Raw genomic sequence first — 13,520 nt, 5'->3', positions numbered from 1 at the left:
AGGTGTGGAAAACTACTGTCAACAAGGTTGGTTTTTCCCCATTAGGTCTCACAGACTCTCCAAGTACTTTCCACAGACCCTCAGGGACCTGCATCTCCAGGCAGGAGAGCACTGGCCTAGTCCTAGGGACTGGTCCATTTGCCTTTTTGCAGTTACAATGGTCACCCCTCACTAGGGATTTGCCCTTCCCAGAATTCTAACATTTTAAAATCCCCCCCTTAAAATGACTTCTTTCCAAAGCCTCCTTCCAAAGTTTGGCTCTGTGCAAAACATGCCAGCATCTGATAAAGGCTCAAAACAGAAGCAGAATGGCATAAATAGAAATTAAGTAAATTAGGAAGAGATGCCAAAGCAGCAAAACCCTAACGATAGCTGTGGCTGCATGTGCATGTGCCGTGCAGCTTCCAGCCCCTGCCAGAGTGCCAGGCTGCCCCTCACTATTCCTGGGAACATATGTATCCACTGTGTCACTGGCACCGCCTGCTCAGCCTTGGACCGCATCTTCTCGCAGACTCTTTAGAAAGCTGGGGTTTGTGCAGAGAGTTGGTGCCAGAGCCCCAGCAAAGCCAGCAGCAGCCTCTCTGTGGCTGGATAATTTTTCCTCACTTGGTAAACTGCGCTTGTGCCATCTGGTCAATGCAAACACAGCCTTATCCTCTATCCAGCCACATTTTGTGGAAATTGTGGTCTACCTGCGTCGTCAGCTCAGCCATGATACTATATGGTTTATTTCCCTCATGAACCAGAGGAAACCTGGGCCAGATTCCCAGCTGGTAAAAAACAACATGACTAAGGTGAAGTAATTTTGGACCACCTGATGCTCTTCATTAATGGCCAGGGCTGGAAAGGTAGAGCAAGCACATCTTTGCTACTTACTCATTATTGATGCTATTTTTCCATAAGACCATTGACCACAAGTGAACAGGAGATAAATATGTGAGAGCTGTTCTCCTAAGCAGCATAACAACAGTGGGTTCCAGGCTGAGGTCTTTGCAGAAATGGCTGTGTGTGGTGCTGGCTCTGCTCAGGTAGCCTTGAGTCCCTCGGCTGGGCTCCTGCCACTCTATGCTTTCCCACAGAGCACAGCTTGCAGCTTGGTCCCCCAGAGCTGTGCTGGAGATACCCTAACCCAGCCTTATGTTGGTCTTGGTTTTGATCCCTGGTCTCTTTATTCCACAGATTAGGACATTCTTAGTTTGAAAATACAGGCAAAGTTTTAGAAAACTTTTGGAATGAGAAGAAAATGTGGAGCCAGTTGAGAAGGGATGTAATAACATGTCACTCTTGGGTTGCTCTGCCTATGCATATGTTTTTGGCCTTGCTGTATATCTAACTCTGGGGACCTGTGCTTTTGAGGGAGGCAACCTAGAAAGAGATATTTAACAGGTCTTGTGCTGAATCTTTCTTGCCTTTTGCTGAATCCTGATGCCCTTCCTTGCCAGCTTGGCTTGCTGGTCTGTAGGAGGGGAGGTTCTGGGGCAAGGGAGAGATAAAATTTGCACTTCTGCGAAGAGCTGTTGGTCTGAAGCTCACAGGAACTCCCAAGTGTGAGCACAGTCAAACTGGAGTTGTTCTTCTGTACCACAAAACAAATGGTGAAGCTCTAGTGCGATGATCTGTTTACCCACTGCTTTTCTGATCCCGTATCCATCCTTCCTTCCTTCCTTCCTTCCTTCCTTCGATGATCTGTTTACCCACTGCTTTTCTGATCCCGTATCCATCCTTCCTTCCTTCCTTCCTTCCTTCCTTCCTTTCCTTCCTTCCCTTCCTTCCTTCCCTTCCTTCCTTTCCTTCCTTCCCTTCCTTCCTTCCCTTCCTTCCTTTCCTTCCTTCCCTTCCTTCCTTCCCTTCCTTCCTTTCCTTCCTTCCCTTCCTTCCTTCCCTTCCTTCCTTTCCTTCCTTCCGTTCCTTCCCTTCCTTCCTTCCTTTCCTTCCTTCCCTTCCTTCCTTCCTTCCCTTCCTTCCTCCCTTCCTCTCCCTTCCTTCCCTTCCTTCCTCCCTTCCTCTCCCTTCCTCTCCCTCCCCCCCAGTGTCCCCTGCTTCCAGCCCTGGCCACTCCCTCGGGCTCTCCCTATTGGTTCCTGTACCCCAGGAACCAATAGGGAGAGCTTAAAGGGCCAGGAAGGGCTTAAAGTCTTCTTAAGCCCTCATAGGAGACCCTTCTCTTCCTCCTTTGCCATCGCTGGTTGTAAGGCTGATAGCTGACCAGAGCAAAACCACGGGGCCATCTGAAATGGACTATGGAGGGCGAAATGGTTGCACTGCCCTAAGCAGCCCCGCTGAGCTCTCAGGAAAGCTGCAGCCTGCTAAACTAAATCTAGTGATTACAACACTCTAGAGTGGTGGTTTAGAGAAAGGTAACATCTCCTGTCAGACCAGCTGACATGCTCAGGCGAAAGGGGATGAGGTTTTGGGCACATGGGTCTGAAGGAGTGCACTGAATGAATGGGCCTGGAGTAAGGGAGGCAAAAATAGAACCAGCCATCTGTCAGTGCACTCCAGGATGGCTAATTGGGAAGCCTCAGTGCTCAGCTGCTGAATGTCCTGCCTGGTTTCCTCACAGAATAGAGGTGGCCGTAGCAATCTCTCCTTGCGGGCTGGGCACAGCTCAGATCGATGGGGTGTCTGGGTGAGCTCCCCCAGTGCAGATCTACAGCACCTGGGGCTCTGTCCTGTGTGCCAGAGGCATCTCTGTCCTGAGGATCACCATCTTCCTGTGGTCAGGCAATAGGAGAAGTCCTCATGGCAGATAAGGTAGGGAAGGACTTGAGGCAGGCTCCTATGGGGTGTCTCCCCCTGCATGGGCGCCCTGGGAGTTCCAACACGGGAGCGACCAAAGGAGAGAGCAAAGACGCAGCGAGACAGAAAACAGCAGCCACTCGGAAAAAGGAAAAGATCATAGTAACTAAGATCTTAGGGATAGTAAAATGGTATAATGTTAAGCAAAATTATGGTTTTATAACAAGGTGTGACAACCAGCAAGACATATTCGTGCATAGAACTGCTATTAAAAAGAATAACCCTGAAAAATGCATCCCAAGCTTGGCAGATGGAGAAGTCGTGGAATTCAAAATTATACGAGGTAGAAAAGGGTTACAAGCGTCGCAGGTCACTGGGCCTGATGGTGTTCCTGTAAAAGGCAGTATATATGCAAAAAATCGTAGTCATGTTAGACAATATCTCCATTGTAAGTCCCCCCTACAGTCTCCCTTTCCTAATCCCACCTTTCCCTTTTACCCTATGTCCTATTACCCCCAGTGTATTCCCAATCCGTTTTTTCATCCATGGTTTCCCTCACAAAACCATGCTTTTGCCAATTGTTTCCCCAAAAATCCCTTTCCAATGCCGAGTGGGGGATGAAAAGGGGGAGGGAAGAAGTTAAACCCTCTCCTGCCTCAGTTTCCCCACAAAGCATGCTCAGAGAGTCCTGTCTCCCTTCTGTCAGCCCTAAGATGTTCCACAGAATCTGACTGGACATTTATAGACTCAGGAGGGCGGCTTGTTTTGTTTTGAAACTGTTCTTGTTATGTTTATCCAGTTGTTTTCATTCTCCTTTTATTAAAATAAAACGGGTGAGGTGTTGGGGTCCCTCCCCTGCCGTGTAGCCCTGGGAGAGGGGCCCTGAGGGCACAGACACGGGGTTTCCCTGCCCCTGCTCAGCCTCGTTCCCATTGGTTGGTTTGTGTTCCCTGCGCGGGCAGAAGGACCCTTGGTCCCGTGACTGGAACAGTTCCTCGGCAGAGCTCCGGCCATGCGGCTGGAGAAATAAACATCTCTGAAACAGCTATCAAGAATCTGTCTGTCCGTATATATTTCCTTTCCACGGGACTCCTGGTTTGATATATGCGTGTTGCAGGATCCCCACTGCAACAGGCTCCTATCTGTTGTCTCCTCCTGCATGGGCAGGAGAATTTTCTTCACAGCGAACAGCCCAGCTGCAAGGGCTGGAACAGCCAGGAGGCAGCCCAGCTGGGGCTGTTGCATTTATCCGGAGGAGATCCTAAAATTACTTGGAGATGTTACCTCTGCAAATGGTAGTCGAACATTATAAATATATATGTTGCATGTGTATGTAATGATTGATTTCATAGTCACCACACAAGTTGGAAACATTGCTAATGTGATGCTTATAGGCAGGAGTTAGTCCAAATTAAAGGCAGGAAATTCCAAGGTATTGTTCTTATGGAAGCTGTGACAGCTGAATTATATGGGCTTGTTGAGGAACTAAAGATAACCTCATTCAGAGTAGATAAAAGCATTATGTATGAGCAAGGAAACTGAATTACAATTGCAGTGGGAGCCATAAGTCTGAATATCTTGACTGTTGTGTGCAGTAAATGGAAACTCCACCGTGCTGTTATATTAATTTGGTACTTTTTATTTAGGGACAAATCTTCAAATTCTTTATCTTAAAACTCCAATGAAGGCAATGGAGAGTTTCAAATACAGAAAGATTCAGACATGGGGATTCAATGCCTGGTTCATAAAGGTAGGATGAACTTCCATCTTGATTGTTTCTGCTGTCATGATTTGGTGGTGGGTGTAACTGTGGGAAGCATCCTGCATTGCCTTCAGACTCACAAGGAGGAGATTGTAGAAAGTAAACAAATACTGGAATTCATTTCTTGCTGATCACAGATTTTTTTGGAACAAAAACCATGGTGGGATCTTGGAGAACAGAAGCCTGATCTGGTAATATCCCTGGCACCCCTCAAGGCCCCAGTACCCCTTTCCCACCACAGCACGTGTCCGCTGACCAGCAGGGGCACTGACAGGCTGTGTCCCGCTGCCCACAGCTCTCCCTTGGGATGAGCACTGGGGTGAAGGACCAATGTACCTGGCTGCCATCAGCCATGTGCCTGCACTCTTGCAGCTGCCAGGCAGTGGGCTTGGCAGGAGATCTCGGGGAGTCCTTTGGGCTGAGGAGAGCATCCTCAGTCGAGTTCACTGCTGCCTTTGTTTGGGGAGCACTGAAAGATGCCCTGGGGTTCTGTACCTGCTGTCCTTGATCAGTGCCCATCCCAAGGGAGCATCCTGGCAGACACTAACCTTTGCTCCAGGCAGGCGTAGGGGAAGAACACCTCTGCTGGCAGGTCTGGGAGGGGATGCTCTCCATTTAGCATCAAGCTGAAATTTTACAAGATGAAAATCTGATAAAAACCCCCATATTTTCAGTTGGCCTTTCTTCATCCAGTATTTGTAACCTGGCATCTGTGTGCAGGCTGCACTTCTGAGACCCAGTGGAGCAGCTTTTTGGAGATGGGTCAGGGCTGCACTGGGTCTCTGCCCTAGATCTGGCAGAAAACAGTGGCTGAGTTTTCCAGAGTGGCTATCAGAGATTTTCTGTAATTTTATTGCAACATCTCTACCTTGCCACTAGTTTTCCTGCTCTGAGACAGTAATTGGTCTAGGTTTTGTTGCCACAACATTACACACCTGGAATTTGAGACATTTTGCTTCTGCTTTGCTTTGTTTTAATCAGACTTGCTTGAAATGTCATACTGAAATGAGAAAAGCAGCAAGACTGTAGAAATCTCAGCCATAGACTGCGAGGCAGTAACTGCATACAGAGCTTGGCAGGAGGCACTGGGACTACCTGAGAGCTCTAATTGCCTCCTATAAATATCAAATATCAGTATGTGTAGAGAAGGTGAGTGCAGAGGACAGAAAATAGTTTTACTGTATGCTGTAGTATGATTCATGCTTTTAAGATCAAGATTAAAAGTCTCCATTAGGTTCCAGAGTATGATTTTATTTTCATTTACATCAAAGGATTTAAGAGCCTTCAAACCCCAGCATTTTTAAAAATAACTTTTAAGCATACTGTCTGGCAATGTGAGTCCCAGTTAGCACAGAAGAAGCCAGGCTCTCCTCATATAAAGCAAATAACTGAAAAATCGGAATTAAAGAAATACCTTGTCCTCAATTTAACTCTGACAGCTTGTATTGTATTTTGTGTCAGGAAAAAGACTTTATGAAATGTGGGCCCTTGTAGGCAGGACATAGCCCAGGGTGATTAGCCCTACAGATCAGCAGAAACCATGCACCATAAAAGCTTCTGCTTTTATGCAAGGTTCAGAGCCTTAATTTGAATTTTTGGGCTTGTTTGTATTTCAAAAGCAACAGCTACTGAATTGCATCTTGAAAATCATATTTCAGGGCAAGTATCCTCAAAACACAGCCCAGGTTTGATCAAAAGGTTCTCAAGTCTGCAAACCTTTTGACAAACCCAATGAATGTTTACACTTTCTAAGTAAACTCCAAACCATGGGCTGGCATGTCACGATGGAGTTTTTTTAGATTTTCTCTCTCTTCCCCCACCCCCCAGTTCTTGCAAAAATCCAGTCTGTCCTCTGGAACTGGACTTTCAAGATGGGCATTTTAATATTTTTATGGATAAACACATGAGCAGGCACAATAAATGAATATCTACATGCACGCAAAATATTGAGCTGTTATTTGTAAAATGCTAAATAAAAACCACTTTTGTGTTTTGCCTTTATTTAGTGTCCATTCCTGTGGATCAGACTGCACCGTGTTCACTTCTCCAAACCACTAAGATAATCCTTACCACACATAGAAATAGATTTTAATTACAGAGCAATAAATACTGTATCTCTTTTTTGCTGCATGCATTTTTCTATCAGCAGACAAAAGCTGACATTTATTTTACTGATAGCCCTATATTTCCCCTCCCGCTACCACCGCAGCAGAATTTCCCTTGCCTAAGGAAATTGAGAGGATCAGAGCACATCTGATGTTCCATTAATTTAAAACGGCTGCCAGGACTTGCATATTGTAGCAGCTTTAAAGTGATTGAATTTGGATTATTTCAAACTCTGGAAAGTCCTGCCTTGCCTGACTGAGGTGTCTCGAGTGACAAAATAAAATACGAATATGCCTCATCTGTACGTCCTCATCCTCGCACGCAGCATTGCAACAAGCACGGTAGAAGCCATGGAAAGAACAGCCCTAATTTTTTCCCCTTCTCTTCTAATTTTTTTTTTTTTTTAATTTTGGTAGCAGGCCCCTTTTTTAAGCTGTAGCCCAGCTAAGTGGAGACACCTGGTGTTTGCTGCAGCAAGTTCACTAAAAATATGTGAAAGGGGAGGAGGAGAGTGGGGGTGTCCGGGGTGCCCTGCCTGGGGCACAGCCAAAAAATTCCTCTCCCCTGGCAAGGGCTCCTCCTGTGAATATAGCCGTGCCCTGACCACAGATGGGCTGCTACAGCTCAGCTCTGCGTGTCCTGGGGGGATACTTAGCCCTGTCAGGTGTTAAATAAAACACCAGCTTTTGGGCAGTATCTGTTTTGTAATGCTTAGTGAGTAGCTTATGCAGCGTAATTCCAAAAGCAGAAAAAGTTTATGCACGGCCAAAGGAATATTAAAGTTTCACTACAAAAGAAATATTGTGGCTGCCAAGGCCTGATTACTCATAAACCCCACAGCATTATCACCATCCATCACTGCCGAGCTTTAATGACCAAACTAAAAGGAGAGACATCAAAGCGGGGGGGTGGTGTCGTTGTCGTTTCTCAAGAGTAAGATTCCCTAAATATAGGACCAATAGTAGAGCTTGATATATTTTTTGACCAAAAAACTTGAAAAATCATTTGAATGAATCACAAAACATATGTTATGTTTTGCTGTAAAAGCCATGAAGTTTGTGCAGTGCGCTATTATGGTGACTGCTTGGCTTTTCATGCATTCCTAAATTACCATGTAATCTAAAACCTTGTTTTCAGCTGCTCTATATTGGAAAGTCCCTTGCAATAATCAGGATGATTACAGGCTAGTGGAGAGAACAAAACTTGTTTGTATTGTTGCAAATAGAAATGTAGTTTATCAGAAATTTTACCTTTCTAGGGAAAAATAAAAATAATAATAATAAACTTTCTTTTTTCCCTGGCTGGAAATATTTTAAGCATGGGATTAATTTTGGCCACTCTACAACTTAAAAACACATGGATACTTGGTATAAAAATATGTTTCTTTCCTGTAGGGACTTGACTCTAATTGGTGTGCCAAAACTATCTCACAGAGATTTCATTGTCTTATCTACTTACATCATCTTAATGCGATTTTATTTTACTTTGTCAAAGTCATATTAATGTAAATGTGTTCTTGATAGCAAACAGAGTTCTTTTTTATGCTAAACAGGATTCAGCTGACACTAATAAAACAGCTTGCAATCCATTAGACTATAACTGTAATATAGTTATTTTGTTTCCCAAATAAAGACCGTGTCAGAAAGCTGTATAAGGATTTTTGTCTTGTTTTTCCACAATAATTGCTTGGGTGGGGTTACATTCTGATCTTTAAATGAATAGTATCGCTTGGAACAAACACTTCATGTATCTTTTATCTTTCTCTTGCAATACAGTTCTGAGTTTTCTTTGAAAATGCAAAGCTACTTTTCCAGATAAGTCATCAAAATGTTTCCAAAGTATTTTAACTGCCAGATTAACTATATCTTGAATACAAAGATAGATGGCTTACATTCTTTATGCAGAAATCCTGCCAATGCATAGCAACTAGCAACAAATTAATTTCTTTTGCAACAGTGGGAAGGAAATAAAAAAAAGAAACCCTTCTTTGCTATGCAAAGCTCAAAAAGGTAAATAGATATTTAAAAAGAAAATAAGGTTACTCGTTCTGAAAGGGTAATCTGTAAGCAAAGAACAGAGGATTAAACATACATTTGCTCTCTTTATGGAATCTGTGTTCCAGCCTTCTCTTAATGTATTCAGCTAATTAAGGACTGCGGTGACCCTGTGGCAGATTCTGAAACCTAGGAATGTCTATTTTTCTATTTTATTTTATTTTTATTTCTTTTAATGCTGCCTCCCCCACAGAGCCTAATACAATCTGTTTCAGGTCAAAGTCTGTTTATGTCAGCAATGTTCATACTACGCAACTAAAATGTTTTAGTGCATTTATCAACTGAAAATATTGCAAACATTTCATTTCCTTTGATACAGACACAAAAAACCCTCTGCCTTCATTGCAAATTCTTGTTCATATGAATCACTCTGAGTAATATTTGCTTTAACTTTCGTGTGGTTCTACAAACAGCCTTTATATGGCTGGACTTCAAAGCTGGTAGAAATAAAGGTTAGAAATGTGATAGGAGTAATCTATTATTAGGCATGAAACATTAAACCACTTTTAGTTATAAGCCTTAAAACCTGAATAATATAGATTTTAACTTGCTGCATATTTATTGTGTTTTCAGTTACTTAAGTCATTTAGCATGGAGGGACTGTTTGGAAGAGAAATATTTTCCATAGGAACACAGACCACAATTGGGTTTAATTTTTCCTAATATTTAATTTAGAAAAACTGCAATATTGTAACAGACGTCTCATATGTCAAAGCTGAAATACTCTGCTTGGTGTTCCTTGCAGTGTAAAATTAATCTCTTACCAGCATGCTGACCTGAAAGGCAGGTTTTAGTGGAACTGGCATGGGGTGACGGGAGGGGTGTGGGAAGGGAAGATAAAATCTCCTTCAAATAGCAGGGAAGGGGAAAAAATTAACACAGAGGAATGTCACAGAGTCTGCCATCGACATCCAATGACATGAGCTGATCCAAAGGTGTGTATGTGAGGGGTTTCTTTGACCAGTGTGCCCCACACCATTCATGATGCATCCCTGTCACCCCACAGTGGTTTGTGGGGTGTCAGATCTGCAGGGGGATATTGCTGGGGAGGGATGTGCCCATGAGCTCTTGTCTTCGCCCCGTCCCTCCCCTTGATGAATTCATGTGCTCATGGTCCAAGAGGAGCTGGACAGGGAGGTTGCCATGGCTTTGGGAGACTTCAGCCTGTGCAGCCAATGGAGGCTCAACAGTGTTGGTAACGTCTTGTTCTTGGTTAGGTTTGTGTACTAACACAGCAGCATAAAAATAAGCTGAAAACATGTAACAGTTCAAGCCAAACAGGTCAGCCAGAAATAAACCACCATTTGAAATCCAGAATTTTAAATCTTCATGAGCCTGGGAAAGAACAGACAGGCAATCCTGTTCCCACCACTACCAGTGGGAATTTTACCATTGACAACATGAGACACATTGGCTTTTTCTAAAAATCTGATTTTGTTTCCTTAGGTCCAGCTCTGCCAGCTTGCCATGGCTGCTGGCTGCCCTGCACAGGTGGGACGAGGGGATCTGCTTGCCCTTTCCTGGTAGGCTCAGCAACAGCACGGGGACATCAGCCACCTCTGGTTACATCGTCAGGGAGACCTCAGCAACGTGAAAAAGGAACCCATTGCATCATGAGGAGTGGGTGATATCCAGATTTACAGCATGTGATTGGGGCAGGTGGCATCTTGAGCTGCCCTGCTCTCCCCTCGGTGTCACAGGGGTTTGAGGGATTTGGTGGCTTCCCTTGCAGCTGCCTGCAGGGCAGGCACAGGGGCAGAGCCCAGGTCCCACCTGCGCCAGCTCTGAATGAGGCAGGGGTCTTGGGACCTTTAGACCAACCGAGCAAAGTTGTGAAATGTGTGAAACTGGAGAAGCCAAGTGAGACCCCTCCGGCGTGGAGTGGGGAACAGCTCACTCAGCGTCAGGGAGTGGAAAACTCTCACTGTTTATATTTTGTCAGTGGAAGAAAGGGTCACACCCATCCATCTCATTAGTATGAAAAGGCATTGACAACACCATAGTCCCCACCTTTCCTTCTCTCATGCTTCTCCAGAGCACCTGGTCCTGTGCCAGAGGGTTTAATAGGTTACCCTGCAAAGCCTGGGACTGCGGTGCCATGCAAGGTTGCACATTCCCGGGAAGTGTATATGCACAGAGCTGTAACAGATGCAGACTAAGGAGCGATGGCCCTGGCTGGCAGGGCAAGAGGTGTTAATATTGCTGGGGAAGGTGAAAACATAATTGAAACCGTTTATTTTGGGGGGCATGCAGGACACAATGAGGCAATAGCTTCTGAGCAACAAATACCTGTAATTTGCCTATCCTGGTCTTACAGACTTTTAATTTGCTCTACAAATTTGGCTAGTCGGAGAATGCATAAACACCCAGAGCTGTATACGGCAACCTATTAAACATTAACTTACTGTCGACTTAAAAAAAACCCCACTCGTGATATTAAAAACATAAGGGGAAAGAGATGCCAAGCTAGTGAATGAAGCCAGCTGACTGCTGAGAAGAGGCTATGGGGTTTGCTCCATAGCTTTGCTGTTTTCAGTAATCTGACTCACCGAGATATTTTTAGACACAGTAACAACTTCCATTGTTAAGTAATTTTTCATTTGAATTTTTCTCAAATTATGCTGTCCTCTTGGCCTGCAAATCCCTTTCTTCAGCAAGGCAGTGTTGCTCTCCACACCCCAAGGAGGAAAGGGAACTGTGGAGGACTCTGATGATTTGGACCACATGGTGGAACAAGATAGATCTCAGCGTCAGGTTGGCAGGATATTTCCCTTTCTTCAAAGGTCTCCAAACCCAGCAAGATTTTCTTTGATACCTCTCCAAAGGGATTTATCAGCATTGGGGCATACATTTGTTTAGATTGTTCCTGTAGGGTGGGACTTTCAAAGGAGCAAAAGGATGCCAAGTGCCAAATTCTCACCAAGTTCTCCGTAAAGATTTCCTTAACTTCCTTTGAAAATGCTAGCTGTGCTCCCTATTGCTCTATGCATCCCTGCTGGAAAGGTGCCCAATGGTACCCTCACAATGTGGGCACAAGGGATACAGGAAAGATTGTGACATTTTAAAAGACAGGAGGAAGAACTGGCCTGAGAGAGAGGAAATGCATGAAAACGTGGAGGTTGGGGAGGAAACAAAGAGGGAAATGGAGACCAAATTCCCTAGACCCATCATTGTTTGGTATTTTTTTTATTCATCCTCTCTGCTTATTATTTCTCTCAGGTTTTCCCTGATGTGTTTTAGTTAAAACAAGAGATGAGCATGTATTGAGAGCATGGGCAGAACTCAGGCCCTGCAACCAACTTGTGCTTGTGCTCTGGGCTTGAGGCAGTTGGAACAGATGCAGGTGACCTGACGGCGCCAGGCGTTAGTCTGGTCCCCCCATGGGAAAAGCAGAGGCTGTGCCCTAGGACAGGGCCAGAGGGAAGTTAGAGGTTTGGCACCTGGTTGTCTTATGTACTTTTCATGAAGCAGGGGCTAAGTCCTCCCTGATGGTAATGCACTGCCTCAGAAGTAAGCGGGAGATCTACAGGGAGCTGCATAGAGACATTCAGGCCAGTAGCTCCTGAATAACAAATGCACTGATGCCCAGGCGAGGACTGCCAGAGCAATTTGTTCTCCTGCCCCGGGGAAAGGGCCTGATGGGGGCTGTTTGGAGAGGATGTGAGAGAAGGAATTTTTATTTTACAAGTAAGGAGATACAGAGGCTCTTTCTGATCTGTTATAGGTGTGTTAATGATTTGTGAGCTGCAGCAGGGCTTGTGGTCCTCTGGTTATTTTGCAGACTGAGAAGATCCTTCCAAGTTCTCTAATACCATATTTGTAGTCATGTACCTGGCTGGTTTTTTAAAATGATAAGTACCTAGAGATTGCTCAGAGCCACAACACATCTTAAACCTAGTTTCTCCTTAGTGCTTGTTGGTTTCCAGATACAATTTAAGATGTTGATTTTGCCCCCAAACCCCCATGGCTTGGTGTTGCAAAGAAAAGTGGTTCTGTTAAAATTTGTCTTACGTGACAAGCTAAGTAAACCTCAGCACATCCCTTCTCATCCCATGTTGATCCAAGGATTAGATGTCAGCTCCCTAATTCAGTGAGGGCGGGCACAGACCTGCTGCAGTAGCTCTGCCCGGTGCTTCTGAGGAGAGTGAGGGCAGCAGGATACTGAGGCAGAGAGGGTGCAGGGGCCCTTGAGTCTTTGTCTTTTGCAGAGAGCTGAGGAGCAGAGGGAAGAGCCTGGAGAGACTCCCAGTTTGTCACTGGGGCACTGAACAGGGCCAGCAGCCACCCTGGGAAATCCTCAAATCGCAGCCAGGAATGGTTGTTGAAAGGAGCTTTATCAGGCACTCCTGACTGTAAGTTTTGGGAAATCAGAGTTTTACTTTGATTTATTTCAAACATTCAGCTACCAAGAATAAAATAATAACCTCTCATATGTGTTTTGGAGAGCTAATAAAACGTATTTACAGGTCTGCGAAGTCCTCTGCCATGTGCAATTAAATCAGCATTGCAAATCTATCCGAACATGGTGCTCTGGCATCAGCCTCCAGATGACATGTAACATGTTTGTGGTTTGATGGCCTCCACTCAAAAGGCTGGCTACACTATTTTTATATTTAGATTTATTTTTGGAGTTTATGGTTGAAAGATTTCAGCTCTGGGCAGCCTTTCCCATGGCTTTTAGCAGCAACACTTGCAGTTGTGTTTCACGTAATTAAACAGCCAACAATACTTAATGAAGAAATAAATAACATCAATAAAGTAGTAAATAATTATATGCAGGCAAACACCAAAGACATTATCCATCAGGCAACAGCTGTGAGCATTAGTTTTGATTAATCAATAATGTTGTACAATAGGAG

The 13,520-nt window shown here is 44.5% G+C and overlaps 1 protein-coding gene across 11 annotated transcripts in view; it reads left to right on the top strand.

The window, feature by feature from the left end:
• Positions 1-13,136, top strand: part of CUNH10orf107 (chromosome unknown C10orf107 homolog) — a 260,433-nt gene extending 247,297 nt beyond the window's left edge. For 9 of the 11 annotated variants that reach the window (XM_017746377.1, XM_017746376.1, XM_017746374.1 and 6 more), the window contains one exon: positions 4,386-4,472. Coding sequence is in view for 2 of the 11 variants with exons in the window: in XM_017746379.1 (XP_017601868.1) it covers positions 4,386-4,424 (39 nt within the window). In the remaining 9 variants the exon portion in view is untranslated. Of the gene's footprint in view, positions 1-4,385; positions 4,490-6,507; positions 8,257-10,107 lie in introns of those variants that run through there. The other 2 variants (XM_017746379.1, XM_017746380.1) reach the window with 2 other exon arrangements.
• The last annotated feature ends 384 nt before the right edge of the window (positions 13,137-13,520 follow it).

This window comes from Corvus brachyrhynchos, unplaced genomic scaffold (assembly GCF_000691975.1).
Source record: "Corvus brachyrhynchos isolate BGI_N302 unplaced genomic scaffold, ASM69197v1 scaffold279, whole genome shotgun sequence".
Lineage (NCBI taxonomy): Eukaryota > Metazoa > Chordata > Aves > Passeriformes > Corvidae > Corvus > Corvus brachyrhynchos.
Note: the sequence above shows the minus strand (reverse complement) of the source record. Positions and strands in the feature narration are given on the sequence as shown.